Source organism: Puma concolor, chromosome D1 (assembly GCF_028749965.1).
Source record: "Puma concolor isolate L17-30 chromosome D1, mPumCon1.1.hap2, whole genome shotgun sequence".
Classification (NCBI taxonomy): Eukaryota; Metazoa; Chordata; class Mammalia; order Carnivora; family Felidae; genus Puma; species Puma concolor.
Window position 1 is genome coordinate 58,619,065 of NC_141676.1, and position 17,386 is coordinate 58,636,450.

At 36.5% G+C, this 17,386-nt stretch overlaps 1 protein-coding gene and 1 long non-coding RNA gene across 2 annotated transcripts in view; one reads left to right on the forward strand and one right to left on the reverse strand.

The window, feature by feature from the left end:
- LOC147576749 (uncharacterized) overlaps nucleotides 1-10,555 on the forward strand; it is a 39,050-nt gene extending 28,495 nt beyond the window's left edge. The window contains exon 2 of the long non-coding RNA XR_015241075.1: nucleotides 9,691-10,555. This is a non-coding gene — a long non-coding RNA (uncharacterized LOC147576749). The remainder of the gene's footprint in view (nucleotides 1-9,690) is intronic.
- The window catches only part of PGM2L1 (phosphoglucomutase 2 like 1), a 52,354-nt gene that overhangs the window by 16,287 nt on the left and 18,681 nt on the right, over nucleotides 1-17,386 (reverse strand). The window contains exons 2-8 of the mRNA XM_086678296.1: nucleotides 14,542-14,709; nucleotides 11,494-11,600; nucleotides 10,690-10,774; nucleotides 10,279-10,362; nucleotides 1,747-1,940; nucleotides 737-926; nucleotides 138-235 (exon numbers count right to left, since the gene is read on the reverse strand). Coding sequence (XP_086534422.1) covers nucleotides 138-235; nucleotides 737-926; nucleotides 1,747-1,940; nucleotides 10,279-10,362; nucleotides 10,690-10,774; nucleotides 11,494-11,600; nucleotides 14,542-14,709 — 926 coding nt within the window. The remainder of the gene's footprint in view (nucleotides 1-137; nucleotides 236-736; nucleotides 927-1,746; nucleotides 1,941-10,278; nucleotides 10,363-10,689; nucleotides 10,775-11,493; nucleotides 11,601-14,541; nucleotides 14,710-17,386) is intronic.

Here is a 17,386-nt window from a genome sequence, read left to right on the forward strand (position 1 = left end):
AGGGTTATCTTTGGATAGTGGGCTTCTGGGAGATTTATTTTCTTATTGTTATTATTTCCGATGAGCCTGTAAGACTTAAAATCAAAAACTGTTTTTCAAAGTTTTAAGCTTTTAATTAAATAACAGGCTTTACTTACTTCTCCTGAAGTTCTGCCACTGCCAGTCGGTCTGCATCAGGATCTGTGGCTAGCACTACCCGGGCATTTTCTCTCTCTGCCAGTCTCAAAGAAAGTTCCTGAAACAGACAAATCATTGGATTTTATTGAAGATGTTAAATTCATTTAATTTCTAAATGGAGGGATGATGTTAGTTGATATAAATTTTAGAAGGAATATAAGTTTGGCTAAATTTAAGATAAGCCTAGGGGCTCCTGGGCGGCTCAGTCGGTTAAGTGTCTGACTCTTGATCTTGGCTCAGGTCATGATCTCCTGGCTTGTGAGACTGAGCCCTGCATCAGGCTCTGTGCAGATGGTATAGAGGCTGCTTCGAATTCTCACTCTGCGCCTCCCTCTCTCTCTCAAAATAAAAAAATAAACTTAAAAAAAAAAGCCTAGAAGTAGAAATATCCACTATAGAGATTTCAAATAAAACAGAATATATGGCTCCAATATAATTTAAATTATGTAAAGTAAGATGGTATCTACTTTTGTAAGTAATCATTGAATTGTCAAATGAGTTCTATCTATTTGATGAAGTTTAACACACTCATAATAATTTAAATAAAGAAAAAAAATACCAGCACAGATTCTCCTTCTTCAGGATTTGGGCATTTAACAGTAGAAAAGTCTGGATCAGGATCTTTTTGTTCTGGTACTGGAATAGGAGGCTTAAAACCAAACACTTGAAAAGCCAGCTGCACATAGTCATGTCCGACCCCATGAAAAGATGTATGTACAAATTTCAAGGTGGTCTTTGAATTTAATTCCCTGTAAAGGAAAAGAATTATTCAGTCAATATCACAAAACTTGGTACTTGTGGTATAATTAAAATAAGTTAGAGAAAAAGCTAAAATCTATTTTTTAGGAGAAAGCAAATAAACTCAGCAAGCCAGGATGCTTTCTAGCGGTAGTGTTAGCTATTTATGGAATAGTAAGAAAATATGGAAGGCAAAATCAAATTTTAGAAGAAATTTCCTGATCTCATACAGAGAATACATATATTGAGCTATAATTTTTAATGGCTTTATGAGGAAGCAATTAATATACTATACAATTCTTCTATTAAAATGTACAATTTAATGGCTTTTACTATGTTCAGTTATTCAAACATTACCACAATCAATTTTAGGACATTCTCATTACCCCAGAAAGAAATTGTGTACCCCAGAGCCACCACCCCCTAACGCTCCCATTCCTCCCAGCCATAGGCAATCACTAATATACTTTCTGTTTCTGTCTCTACAGATTTGCCTTCTCTGGACATTTCCTATAAATGGAATCATACAGTATGTGGTCCTTTGTGACTGGCTTCTTTCACTTTGCATGTTTTCAAAGTTTATCCATGTTGTGGTATGCATCAATATTTCTTTTTACAGCTGAATGATATTTTGTTGTATGGATATACCATAGTTTATTTATCCATTCATTAGTTGGATATTTGGGTTATTTTCACCTTTTAACTATGATGAATAGTGCTATTTAGCTATATTCTTCATATAATCCATAGCCAACACATTTTTATTCCTATTTCTTTCCTTTATTAATCTTATTGTATGGTAATACTATCCTACATTCCCCCCATAGATACCTGTGAAAACAGATCTTTTTAAGATCTTCCATGTATCTTCTGCAAATGTCCTGCAGAGGATCTCTCTTCAGTGGGCTGGTATCCACTAAATTATCATTCCAGGAACCATTCCAAGGTTCCACACATTCTTCTATACATTTCAGAATTTCTTTGTCATGAGGAGATGTGATCTGGGCACCAGTTTCCCAATAAACCTAGTTGATAGGTAAATACAGCTATAATTACTTGAAATGTAGGCCAGATATTTTTTGCTACAGTAGAGATCTTTGGCTTTATAAAGAACCATACCAAATTAATCAAGTAGAAACTGTCAACACGGGACTAAAGTAATATGAAAGGATGTTGATGATAAAGATTCCTCAGGGACTCGTTAATAAAATGATCATGTATTATTTTCTCTTTTAGAAGTATACTTTAATAACAATACAAGTAAAATATAATCAGGGCACCATTATGACAACATATTAATGCATACATATACCATAGTATTCAATCATACTCTTAGATCTATAACTATATACTACAGATAATCTAAGAAATTATGGGATATCTATAAACTTTGACACTATAAAATTTTAGCATTATAAAGTAGTTCTGTGATAAAGAAGAAATTATCAGCTATAAATTAAAGTAGAATTTATGTCACACCAGATAAAGTCTAGATCAGGAAAGATAACTAACATGTTAATTACTGCATATACATTTCAGTATATGTGTTTTCAGTATTAATCAAAATACATTTCATTAAGCTGTCAGTTTGTCAAGTGGCTTGATCAACAAGAAATTAGGAACAGTTAACAAAAAAGCAAGAAAATGTATTTCTATAATTCATAGGATCTCAAAGTTAGAAGGGACTCGGCTTAGAAAATATCTATACTGACTTCTACCATATATATGACAAGACTACCCTCTTTTGCATCCTGAATGATGAAAAGAAGAATATATTTGTTTTTTTTTTTTGTTTTTTTGTTTTTTTTTTTAATATATGAAATTTATTGTCAAATTGGTTTCCATACAACACCCAGTGCTCATCCCAAAAGGTGCCCTCCTCAGTACCCATCACCCACCCTCTCCTCCCTCCCACCCCCCATCAACCCTTAGTTTGTTCTCAGTTCTCAACAGTCTCTTATGCTTTGGCTCTCTCCCACTCTAACCTCTTTTTTTTTTTTTTTTTTTTTTTGTTCCCCTCCCCCATGGGTTTTTCTTAAGTTTCTCAGGATCCACATAAGAGTGAAACCATATGGTATCTGTCTTTCTCTGTATGGCTTATTTCACTTAGCATCACACTCTCCAGTTCCATCCACGTTGCTACAAAAGGCCATATTTCATTTTTTCTCATTGCCACATAGTACTCCATTGTGTATATAAACCACAATTTCTTTATCCATTCATCAGTTGATGGACATTTAGGCTCTTTCCATAATTTGGCTATTGTTGAGAGTGCTGCTATGAACATTGGGGTACAAGTGCCCCTATGCATCAGTACTCCTGTGTCCCTTGGATAAATTCCTAGCAGTGCTATTGCTGGGTCATAGGGTAGGTCTATTTTTAATTTTCTGAGGAACCTCCACACTGCTTTCCAGAGTGGCTGCACCAATTTGCATTCCCACCAACAGTGCAAGAGGGTTCCCGTTTCTCCACATCCTCTCCAGCATCTATAGTCTCCTGATTTGTTCATTTTGGCCACTCTGACTGGCGTGAGGTGATACCTGAGTGTGGTTTTGATTTGTATTTCCCTGATAAGGAGCGACGCTGAACATCTTTTCATGTGCCTGTTGGCCATCCGGATGTCTTCTTTAGAGAAGTGTCTATTCATGTTTTCTGCCCATTTCTTCACTGGGTTATTTGCTTTTCGGGTGTGGAGTTTGGTGAGCTCTTTATAGATTTTGGATACTAGCCCTTTGTTCGATATGTCATTTGCAAATATCTTTTCCCATTCCGTTGGTTGCCTTTTAGTTTTGTTGGTTGTTTCCTTTGCTGTGCAGAAGCTTTTTATCTTCATAAGGTCCCAGTAATTCACTTTTGCTTTTAATTCCCTTGCCTTTGGGGATGTGTCGAGGAAGAGATTGCTACGGCTGAGGTCAGAGAGGTCTTTTCCTGCTTTCTCCTCTAAGGTTTTGATGGTTTCCTGTCTCACATTCAGGTCCTTTATCCATTTTGAGTTTATTTTTGTGAATGGTGTGAGAAAGTGGTCTAGTTTCAACCTTCTGCATGTTGCTGTCCAGTTCTCCCAGCACCATTTGTTAAAGAGACTGTCTTTTTTCCATTGGATGTTCTTTCCTGCTTTGTCAAAGATGAGTTGGCCATACGTTTGTGGGTCTAGTTCTGGGGTTTCTATTCTATTCCATTGGTCTATGTGTCTGTTTTTGTGCCAAGGAAGAATATATTTGAATATAAACTATGTACTAAGCTCTGTGCCAAACAATATGGTAGGCTAGATGAAAATTCTCACAATATAAACACCTTAAAATGTTAGCTAAAGTTGGAAAAACATCTAAAATGTATAGCTTAGTTCATAAGAAGAAAAGGGAAAACTCCAGGCAATGGGAAAAAAGGAAAGAATTGAACACCAGAGTGATGAGGCTGTGAGCTAATGCTGTGACTGCCTGGGCTTTGGGAACTATTTCCCTGGTTCTTGAGTTGTAACACCCATGTGGAAGGCAGGAAATTTGAGACCTGAGACTCCCCTCCCACCCCTTGTGATCAGTAGAATTACAGTATAGAGTCTCTGCCCACTATTCTAGAAAGGTGATGAGGAAGCATGTCTATTCTTCTGGGTATGAAAACACTTTCAAATCTGAGGTCTAAATTAACACAGAAATTGCTCCCCATCAGCGAAACTCCTGAGGATTCTAAAGAAATTAAAAAAACAATACCAAAAACTAATCTGAGTGATCCTCCCACAGTCCAAGCCATAAAAAAGATTCTATCCATAGCCTATATCCATAGCTTTCAGAAACTCACCATAAAAATTTATAAAACATGACAAAAAGCTCCTGGCCTTTCTCCTTGCCCATTTCTTCTTTTGTATATGGATGTGATGCCTAGAGTTACAACCATTATATGATGTCCACACTGGTGAGAAAGGCCAAAAAAACTGCAGAAATGCCAGGCCCAACAACACTGAGCTACAGAACCCTGCCAGTAGCCACCTACCTTTGGACTTTATGTCTGAAAAATAAAGTCCTCTCAGCTTAAACCACTTTTGTGGGTTTTCTGAATCTATAGCAGAAAGTATCCGTATTAGATTCAAAACAGAAGAATCCATGCAACAAAGTATACCCAGGAACAAACTTCAAAAGAAATATGAAAAATCTATCAAAAATATTTAAGGGGTGCCTGAGTCAGTTAAGTGTCTGACTCTTGGTTTCAGCTCAGGTCATGATCTCACAGTTTTGTGGGTTCAAGCCTCACATCGGGCTCTGTGCTGACAGCATGGAATCTGCTTGGGACTCTCTCCCTTCCTCCCTTTCAGCCCCTCTCCCACTTGCCCTGTCTCTCTCAAAATAAATAGACAAATTTAAAAAAATATTTAAAATGTTACTAGAGTATATAATAGAAGTCTTGAAAGAACAGAAAGATACATCCTGTTCATGAATAAGAGACTCAATAAAAATTGTAAAAACATTGAAGCTTCCTAAATTAATCTACAAATGAACTATGATACCAATAAAAATGTCAAAATAATTTTTTCCCAAGTGGAAAAAATACAATACCACGCATGGAAAATATAAATAAAGTCAAAAGGCAAATGATGATATGGGGAAAAATACCTGCAAAACAGATGACCAAGAGCTATTTTTCACATATAAAGAGTTCCCAAAAATCACTAAGAAGAAGAGCAATTACCCAAGAGAAAAATGGACAAAACCTTTAACAGACTTCTCAGGAAATGGAACACAAATATCATGTAAATAAGTGAAAAGATGCTCAACCTCACTCACAGAACAGGTGCAGATTAAACCTAATATTTTCACCTGATTGGTAAAGACCAACAAGTTTGATAATATGAAAGGTATACATTGTTAGTGAGAGTATCAATTGGTACAACCACCTTGAGTAGAGAATGACAAATTTTCTTTCATATCCCTTTGACTCAAAAATTTCACTTCCAGAATTTATCCTATAGATGAACAGTGTCATAGAAATATAAAGTCAGCCACAAATGCAAGCTCACTTATGTAATTTTAAATTTTCTAGTAACCACATTAAAAAAGAGAAAAAGGAAGAGGTAAAATTAACTGTAATATGCTTTATATAACCCAATATATCCAAAATATTATCATTTCAACATGTAATCAATATAAAATTAATTAAACATCTTACATTCTTTTTTCCTACTATGACTTTGAAATCCGGTGTGTATTTTACACTTTCAGTGTATCTTAGTTCATACTAGTCATATTTTAAATGTTCAAAAGCCATAGGTGGCTAGTGGCTACAATACTGGACAATGCAGCTATAAGATGATAAGAATAAAAGCAATTGGGGCACTGGGGTGGCTCAGTCGGTTGAGGGCCCAATTTCGGCTCAGGGCATGATCTCATGGTTCACGGGTTCGATCTCTGCATAGGGCTCTGCACTAACAGTGTGGAGCCTGCTTGGGGTTCTCTGTCTCCCTCTCTCTCTGTTCGCCCCCGTTCATGCTCTCTCTCTCTCTCTAATACATAAACATTAAAAATTAAAAAAAAAAAAAAGAATAGATGCAACAGCTAACATTTATTGAGCATTTATTGGAGCCAGACACTATACTAGGCATTTTGCATGCAGTATCTCCTTTAATCATCACTCTTACCCTATGACATTGGTTCTATTATTCCCCCTAGTTTGCAGATGGGGAAACTAAAGCACAGAGAAAAGAACTTGCCTGGGGTCACAAAGCTTCTGAGTGGCAGAGGCAGGTTTTAAACCCAACCCATAGTCTTAACCCCTATTCTAAATAGATCTACCCTATGACCCAGCAATAGCACTGCTAGGAATTTACCCAAGGGATACAGGAGTGCTGATGCACAGGGGCACTTGTACCCCAATGTTTATAGCAGCACTTTCAACAATAGCCAAATTATGGAAAGAGCCTAAATGTCCATCAACTGATGAACGGATAAAGAAATTGTGGTTTATATACACAATGGAATACTACTTGGCAATGAGAAAGAATCAGATATGGCCTTTTGTAGCAATGTGGATGGAACTGGAGAGTGTGATGCTAAGTGAAATAAGTCATACAGAGCAAGACAGATACCATATGTTTTCACTCTTCCTGAGAAACTTAACAGAAGACCATGGGGGAGGGGAAGGAAATAAAAAGTTAGAGAGGGAGGGAGGCAAACCATAAGAGACTCTTAAAAACTGAGAACAAACTGAGGGTTGATGGGGGGTGGGAGGGAGGGAAAGTGGGTGATGGGCATTGAGGAGGGCACCTGTTGGGATGAGCACTGGGTGTTGTATGGAAACCAATTTGACAATAAATTTCGTATTAAAAAAACAACTATTCTATACTGACTATGCAAATCTACTTAAACATATGAACAAAGACAATATTCTTTGTAGCACTGTTTATGAGTAGCAGAAGATCAGAAACAAATGAAATGTTCCTCAACAGAGGACTGGTCAAATAAACCAGGATTCGTTTATACAGATTTTTAAAGAGGAATAAGGCAGACCTATCTACCTATCAATTGATCAACTGAGAGAATGATCTCTAAGACTGTTTCATGCTGTTGTGTGAAAAACAGCAAGGTGTAGAACACTATATAGTACTCTCCCATTTATGGAAAAAAATGTGGGAGTGACACTCTCCCATTTATAGAAAAAATGTGGGAGTGACAAATACATATATAATTATACATGCATAGACAATCTCTGGGAGGAAACAAAACCAGAAACAATATTTGCTTCTGAATAGGGGTACTGGGGGAAAGAAATGGGAGAGGTACTTTTGGCTGTTTCACTTTTTACACTGTTTAACTTTTATCCTTTTTACATCGTGCTTATATTTTAAGGAAAAAAATCTTTGAGGCTCTATTATGTGACAAATACGTTCACCAGGAATGACTACCATAACAGGTGAAGTCCTTCCACCCCTGAGCTTATATTGGGGAAGAGCGTTGGGGAAGGTCAAACAAGTCAATAAAGAAGCAATTCATCCTAAAGAAAGCAGATAATCAGAGACAGTGATAAGTTCTGTAAAGGAAATAAACAAGATGATGAGAAAGTCACTGAGGGAAGTCACTTCAGATAAGATGGCTTGGGAAGGTCTCTTCAAGGAAATAACATGTGGGCAGGAATCTGAAGGATGAAAATAAGCAAATCTGCAAGATTAAGGGAGAGCAATCCAAGCAGAGGAAAAAATAATTACAAAGGCTCAGAGGTGGGAAAGGCTTTGGTATACTGGAGGACCAAAGGAACAGAAAGAAACAGTAGTGTGAGTGGAATGTAGTGGACACAGGAGAGGAATGAATGAAATGAGGTTGAAGAGGTAGACAGGAGACAGAGTCCTGGAAACCCCAAGGTAAGGAGTGTGGATTTTATTTGAAGAGTGAGAAGCCACTGGAGAATTTTAAGAAGGAAAGTAACATGACCTTTTCATATTAAATAAAAATCATCTGCTTGCTTGGTGGAAAATGGATTTCAGGGAGAACAACGGGACTAGAACGAGACCAGATAGGATGCCGTAGCTCTGACATAAGATAAAAGTGCTTGATGACGGTGGAGGTAGAAGTGAGCAGAGCAAATATATTCAACATACATTTTATTTTATTGTATTTTATTATTATTTTTTAAAGTGTGTTTATTTATTTTTTACTTACTTAGAGAGAGTGGTGGACGGGTAGAGAGATAGGGAGAGAGAGAATCCCAAGCAGGCTCCATGCTCAGCTCAGAGCAGACCCCTTCCTGACTGTGAGATCACAACCTGAGCCAAAACCAAGAGTCGGACGCTCAACCAACTGAGCCACCCAGGCACCCCTCAACATACATTTTAAATGTAGAATCTGTAGAATCTTTTAGTGGGTTAAATGTTAGGAGTGAAGGAAAATGAATAATCAAGAATAATTTTGGGGGGCACTGGCTGGGCACCTGGGTGGGGGGTAGGATCAGCTCCATGCTAAGTGTGGAGCCTGGTTGGGATTCCCTCCTTCTCTCTCAGCCCTTCTCCTGCTCATGAGCACATGGCATGCACTCTCTCTCTCTCTCTCAGTAAATAAATAAATAAATAAATAAATAAATAAATAAATAAATAAAATTATTTTTGGTCTTTGTTTGGGTGGCTAATAATGTCAATTTACAGAGGTGGGGAAGATTCAGGGAGGAACAAATTTGGGTGTGCATGTGACAGGTTGTGGGGGAATTAAGACCTCTATTTGAGAGACACTAATTCTGAAATGTCTATTAGACATCCCAATGGATATCAGGTAGATAGCTGGATTTAGAAATCTGATCTGATGCTCAGAGGAGAGATCTGGGTTCTCAGCTCTCTTTGACAGTTGACTTCTTCTTCCTTGCAACTCTCTTCTTATCCCTTTGGTTTTTATGGCACTAATCTCCCCTGGTCTATCCTCTATCTCCAGCTCTTCTTCTTTCTGCCTTCCTTAAAGTTGATGTTCCCTGGGGATCCCTTTTGTACCTATTTTTTACTATATACTGTCTCTGGGCCACTCACCTAACTAAAAGACTTCCAAATATTCTTACATGTTCTAATATGTATGATAACCCCCAAATCTGTAACTTTAACCTTAGATTTCTCCCCAAAGAAGATCTATATATATCCAGTCACCTACCGGATGTTGCTACCTGGTTGGCCCACAAAGACCTCAAACTTAATATGTCCCAAACTGAATTAATCATGCTTCTTCTCTGTCTCTGTGCATAGTAACACTACCCATTTAGCTGGCCAGGGCCAAAATCATAGATTAGTACTAAATCTTCTTTTCCCTAATAAAACAGAGTTCAGTGTACCTGAAGACCTCCCATACAAGAAGAAAAACAAATGTAAGATCATGCATTCATCACCCAGGAGCCCTGAACACTGGCTCAATACTGTGCTGTACCCTCTCTTTGCTGCTCTTCGCCCCTCTCTGCCCTGCTTTCTGCCATGGAGGCTGACACATCAAATGGATCCTACAGCCAACGGGGAGTCCCAGTAGAAGGTTGGAGGAAAAGGAGAGTGAGATAAAGGTACTGTTCCTCTGGCTTTCCTCCTGCAAACTCCCATTCATTCTTTAAGTTCTCAGTTCTCAGTATGACTTTGTTTCTAAAATGTAGACAGGGTGGGTTTGAGATAGGATGGGGAAATCAAAGGCAGTAGAATACTAGAAGTAAAAAGACCACTGAAGAGATTTTTGTAGTAGTACACGTTGAGAAGTAATAGGGCCATTAGGAAAACACATCCTTCAAGGGCTGGCCCTCATGTTTTTATATTCCTGTCCCCAACATCTAACCCTGATCCTCAGTGATGAAAGTATAACTCAGCACATATTATTTAAATAAAATAAGAACTATACAATAAGCAAAGATCAAGAGTCCAAAGTTTACCTTGTACCCGTTGTCTTCTTTGCGGTTGTGAGAAGCAGTAATCATCACACCTGCAACTGCTTTGAGCTCCTGGACCGCATATGGCTGAAAAAACAGTCACACCATAATTCCATTTTGCTTTCCACCTACTTACACATTTGACATAGGAATAACTTTGAGTAACAGGAGAAGACATTAAGACAGAAATAGGCTAAAACTTGTTATCTTGTTATAGATCAAATTCTTTGGTGGTTCAACACATGCTTGTTGAATGAAAATAAACTCAGTGTAAACTTTGTTTCCCTTCCTTTGGTCTTTCATGTCACTTAATATAGAACTGTAAGCATGACAAATATTTGAATCCTGGTTGATTTAAGAAATTTTTTTAATTTGTGGCAACAAACTGTACAATCAATAATATAAAACACTTACTACAAAAGGCGTAGGAACATATCTTGAAAAAAGGTACACAGGAACATCTTTGGCCAATAAGACTGCAGCAGTGAGTTTAGCAAGTCTAAAAAAAAAATTGAGGGAGATTTCACTCAGTCCTTAGCTTATCATAGATTTTAAAACCTAACCTTCTACAAGATAAAGGTTTCATATTGGAATTATTCTGAACATATAGTAGCCTAATATAACCAATTCTTATAATCAGCAGTTAAACTTCATGCTCCAACTTAAAAATGTTAAATACATAAGGCTTTTTAAAAAGGAAGTTAATAAGAAACAGAACTGATCTTTTAATTTCCTCCTTTTTCCTTAATCATCTTTTGATGGCTCCTTTACTAAGAAATAAAACCTGAAAAGGGCAAAAAGAATGCAGGAAAGTGAAATAAGAGACTCTGATAAACACAATTGCATAAGTAACCCCTGAAAAAAGTATCACTATCTCATGACTATGTGTGAAAATCACCTAAAACTAATTAAATGGGATTATAATGAGAGAATACAATTTATTTAATCATTCCTACCTGGTGCTTTTGCCAAAGTATTAAAATCATAACATAAACTATGATACCATTCTAAATACTAACTCTAAATATTTAAAAATTTTAATCCTGCCTGTAAAACCTAAGGGTTCTTTTTAAAATGCTTCTATTTCATCTCTAAAATAAACATCAGCATGTGATCACATTTCTATTTGACAGTTTCCTGTTTCAGAAATCCTACTGTTAATTTTTTTTTTAAGGCTATCGCAATCCAACTTAATCTCTGAAACAATTAACGCTGTACCTCTGGCTGCTGCAGCTGCTAGTTACTTGACCCCGGGTGTCATACCCGACGACAAAGCCTCTCTGCTTGAAGTCTGAGAAGCATCTCTCAAGGTATTTGTACATTCCCTGGAGCAGATAAACACAAAAGATTAGTTCCTGATTAATACCTGCATTTTCCACAACTTAAAATCTATTATTTTTATGTGTAGTGGTCAGTTTATCGGCTCATAGGGAACCGGCTTCTGCCTTCATACTCATGTTTACCGATTTGGGAACAATACTGTTCAAGCCTCAAATGTGAGATGACAAGCATTTATTTCCTGGAATTTCAGACTCATTTAATACCACAGAAATATCAATTAAGTAACTATTAAATCCAATATGATACATAAAACATTAGGGGAAAACGAGGGGACAAGAGAGTCAGTATGCTAAGAAAAAAATACTGTCAGAAGACCCAAAAGAAATTGTTTCTTGTCTTAAGGCTCTAGAGAATAGAATTTTGACCATATTTGGCCTTGCTAAATCATAAGACTGAAGCCAACCAAAATATTTGACCTATTTATGACACAAACATTTTAAATCAGCAACATAAACCTTCATCAGAACATTTCTTAAGATGGCTGATCCCGTTCTTAATTCCTTAGTTTTAAAATCTCACAGAAAGAAAATCTCATAAAGTAGGAAAATATGCAGTCACTGGTGACAAAAAAAGAAGCGAAGCACTGAATACTGAAAATATCACAACGATAAACTAAAACCATTTAACTAACTTATGGTTTGATAACTTCAATAAGTGCTTTCATCTCTGAAAATAACACTTCATATTTTATAGTCCTTTAAAACCATTATCAAAAGTGTTGCCACATTTAATCCTCATGACCCCAAAAAGAAAGAATGCAGATACCTTTTCTATTTTTGTCTTTCAATATCTCTTCAAAAAAAGAGGTGACAGAGTAAGACTGAAGCTCCATTTAATGAATTGCCCAAGGCAATTCATTCAACTAAAACTAAGTTATACTAATTTATTGAAGTACTGGATGGCAGGCACTGCTAAGTAACTATGTGGCAGCACCAAATGAAGCCCCAGGGACCTCTAGACCCTTTTTTCATGGATCTTTCAAGTGTAATTATTCTTTTCAACCTGCTCCTCAAAGAGGATTTCAATTACTTCCATTTTGACCTTAGGCTCTAATTTCCTAATTGATTAAGTTCTTTTTCCCAGCTAATCTCTTAACTCAGCAAAGATGCTGGCAAAGCGTCTCCTTATGGAAACTGTAACTGTGACTACCCTGAGCCAGCAAGACCCACATGATTGACTACAAGACTGTGAGCAACTTGACCCTCACTGCCCACCTGCAAGTACCTCCCTACCTTTGTCCCACATTTTCCTTATACAAACCTGGAATTATTTTCAGCACTTTGGAGGCAGTCTTTGAGATGCTAGTCTGCTGTCTTCCCGGTGTTGGTATCACTGATATAAATTCCTGTCTTGTTTCACCACCACCCCACTCTCTTTGGATTTTGTCATTGGCAAGTGGTCAAATTTGGTTTGTTTGGGACCCCAAGTGCCAGGTGCTCTTGCCCCCCGTCCACGGGTTACATTCCCTATGAATGTGTGTGTGTGTGTGTGTGTGTGTGTGTGTGTGTGTGTGTGTGTAAGTGCACACATGTGCAAACTTAATATAGCCCACGTTGACTAGTTTCCCCAATTTATATATAATAACGATGCTATCCTAAAACCTCACAGAACATCCTATTATTCTCTCGTATAAATATCTGTCTTATCCCCCTTTATCTAGACTCTGAAAAGGGCTAGGGCTTAAGTATTAGATTCCATTTGGCTTTTCCCTTTCACACAATGGAATCTCAACTCCAGTAAAAATTTACACTTCCATAGAAATTTATTTTCAAACACCTCCTCCACCCCTTTTTATAAAGTCAAGGAATCTTCATTTAAAATGAAAGCTTATGAGGAAACCAATATATTAAGAAGAGTGAACTGATGAATTTTGGGATGAGGAGAAGAAAGCGGTCTGGGATGGGGGAAGTGGCACGTATCCTACCCATGTAGTCTAGTCATCTTATCATCCCTTCTACTCCATCCTCTGCACTAGCCTTTGCCTTTGGAGAATTCCCTCAGAACAAAGCTAAGGATGATTTACTGTTTGACAGTATTGATTAGAATTATGCCTACTGAGCAATTCTCTAGTCCAGAACTATTTTTAGTATATTCTAAATGCATTTTGGCTTCAAAAGTATAGTTCCTTGAAGCAGTGAGAATGTTTCACTAGAAAAAGAAGTAATTTGTTTCTAGCGTAAGTTGTATAAAATGGGGAGACATAAATTGTATCACATCATACACTGTCTTAAAGAACTCTCAAATGGATATAGAAAACCATGTTTAAGGGAAATATTTTCAACTAAACTTTCCAAATATTCTGGTTAACCTTTATCAATGGCCATATGCCAAAATGAGTAATTCTCTTTTTCCTAAAATTTTTTTTTTAATTTTTTTAACGTTTATTTTATTTTTGAGACAGAGAGAGACAGAGCATGAACGGGGGAGGGTCAGAGAGAGGGAGACACAGAATCTGAAACAGGCTCCAGGCTCTGAGCTGTCAGCACAGAGCCCGACGCGGGGCTCGAACTCACGGACCGCGAGATCATGACCTGAGCTGAAGTCGGCCGCTCAACCGACTGAGCCACCCAGGCGCCCCCTAAATTTGTTTCTTTATGTTAATTGGAAATCTCAATATCTGTGTCCTGATTTCAAATGCAAAGTAACTGTCAAGATTTCAAATGCAAAGTAAATGTCAAGAAGTTGACAATGGTAATCATAAGAACTCTTAATCAGAAAGTTAGTTTGTGACCTTGAAGATACACAAATGACTTATAAGATAAATTCTGTGCAAGAGCAAAGGTTAGCATTTGCTCCAAGGTTTTTTAACTTACAAGAAGGTACCTTCCTAGACATAAAGTTTGTTTTTGTTTTAGAAAGCCTACCTAATTTATAAAGCAAAAAATAGAGTGATAAAAAGTATACATAATACTTTATAATACCTACCTGTGTTGACTGTATTACTGTAAGGTCATTAATATAGCAAAATCCTGCCCCCATAGCAGAACGAAGTCCCGCCGTCCCAAAAGTCATTCGGCAACAAAGACGATCTCGTAGCTCTTTGTTCATTCCATTCCGTAACAGATTTTCAATTTGCTCTTTTGTTTTGGGATTCTATAAAAAAGTATTAAGACTTAATCAGGATCACAAGCAGAGTCCTGATATGAAGCCCTTCTGAGGAGCCAGTAAATATTATGCATATTTCACAAGGTTCTAAATATAAGTTCCACAGTGCTACTTATCAATATTAGTATGTATAATAAAACAATACCTGTCATCTACGGAGCCCCCCAAAGAACCAGACCCTTACCGAAGGTAATGCACGTATCTCTAATTGTCATAGCATTTTTGGTAATACTACTCAAGAATTTTTTAACAAATTGATAAACTTAAGAGCTATGGAACCCAAATAAGCCTCCTAGTCAAAAACAACATTAAGTAAGTTAGAGTCTGTCTTAAGTTTTAAAAGAAATAAGGAACCTATTGGATAAAAGCCATCAACACATGCCTACCAATTACTTCCTAAACCTCTGCGGTTCAAAATGACCAGGTAAGCCTTCTGCTCTTTAAAGTCACAGAAAACCATTCAATGTATCTACAGTAAAGGTGATCATAAAAAGGTCTTAGATGTTAAATGTGGACTTGGTTAAGAATAAGAATGAAAATTCAGTCCAAGCTTGGCTTGTGAGGCAGGACATGCCAACATCTATACTTTAGGATTATGTATTTCATTATCACATCCATTAACTTATTTTCATAAAGCTCATGGATACTCTTGACTGAACTATTACTTTACAAGCAAGTTTCAAATGGAAGTGCAATTATAATAAGAATAAAATTTGAATGGAATTTTCTAGTATTTTCCTTATAAGAGAAAGAGTCAAATATTATGAAAATAAGGTGAGCCACAACTTCTCCCTTCCATACTATATATAGTATGGATTTAGTCCATACTAACAGCTTAGATCTTCTATGTCTATGGCCTATACAATGATAACGAATATTCAGAATGATAAACCAAGGCACCTATAAGGTGCTAAATATTAGAACAGATTTGTACTTGCAAAGAAATAAAAACATTAAATTATATTAATATAATTTATTATTTAATATAATAAATAAAATATTAAATTATATTAATATATAATTTAAACAAAAAGGTTTTCTGGGGGCACCTGGGTGGCTCAGTTGGTTGAGCGTCTGACTTCAGCTCAGGTCATGATCTCACAGCTCATGAGTTCGAGACCTGCATTGGGCTCTGTGCTGACAGCTCAGAGCCTGAAGCGTGCTTTGGATTCTGTGTCTCTCTCTCTCTCTCTGCCCCTAACCCACTCGCATTCTGTCTCTGTCTCTCTCAAAAATAAATAAACATTAAAAAAAAAATTTAAACAAAAAGCTTTTCTGGTTATAGTGGAATTAAAGTAACCAGAGTACATGCCACAAACTAATGAGAAGCCATGGAAATTCTGATTAACTGAAATTATAATCAGCTAAAAATGGATATAAATTTATGTATATATATGTATGTATATATATGTGTGTATGTATGTATATACACATATAATGACCTTAGCTCACGAAATCTCCATTTTATAAATGGCACACACTAACAAATACACAGCCTACATAAAACTATGAATAGCTATTAAGAGGAGAATCTAAACAATAAGACTAACTGGGCTACTCTATATTCTCCCAATGTTTAAGATGCTACCAGATTTGATACAAAGGTCAAAGAGACTTGAAAATGGCTAACATTTAAAAATAGGTATAAGAATGGCAAAATTGAAGACTAAAAAGTTTCAGTTCTGTAGAGGGTATATGGCAGTGTCATACAGTTAGTGCCATAGAAATTGAGATAGTCCTAGGGCACCTGGCTGGCTCAGTCGGAAGAGCATGTGACTCTTGACCTTGGGGTCATGAGTCTGAGCCCCATGTTGGGTGTAGAGATTACTAAAAATAAATAAGTTTATTTATTTAAAAAAAATAAATTAGGATTTAAAATTCTTTTAAAAAGAAATTAGGATTGTCCTTTTAGAATGATATCACAGCAACTACCAAAATTTAAACTGCATATGCCTTTTGGCCCATAAATATCTCTGTCCATAGCAATGTCTTTACTCAAATAAGATTTATTCATACAAGAATGTCAATTGCAGCATCTTACTGGTGGTATTATTACCTCTGTGTTAATGAAGAAATTAAGATTTAGGGAGCCTATTATTACCACTGTATTAATAAAGAAATTAAGATTTAGAGAGCCTATTAACATGGAGCTAACACTGGAGGTCTAGACAGGATTTGAATCCAGGTTGGTCTGGTTCTAAATCCTATACCACCTCACAACAACAAAATAATTATGCAGAGCAGGTTAATAATGTTCCTAATAATAATGAAGTCCAACTATAAAGCCAAATATGATTCCTTTTAATTATAGCTACATAAGATACAAAAATGACCCACCAGACATGAATATTATTAGGTTACTGAGTACTTCCTAATGTTTAACTGCACAGCTACTAGAGTAGGGCCTAAAAATTCCATTCTCTGTTATAAACATTACAACCAGTCCTAACCTAATTCCTGTTTCTGAAAAAGACTGTAAACTAGAGAAAAATAAAAATGGATAATCACGATGCATTGGACAGATGTATATTTTTATGGTAAAAAGTGCTAAGTGATTATGGTGACAGGCAAATGAAATCTACTTTAAATGCAGATTTCTCCACTATTTCATAACTACATTAAATTAGATGTTGATGTTAAAATGTTTAAAAATACACCTAAAGGG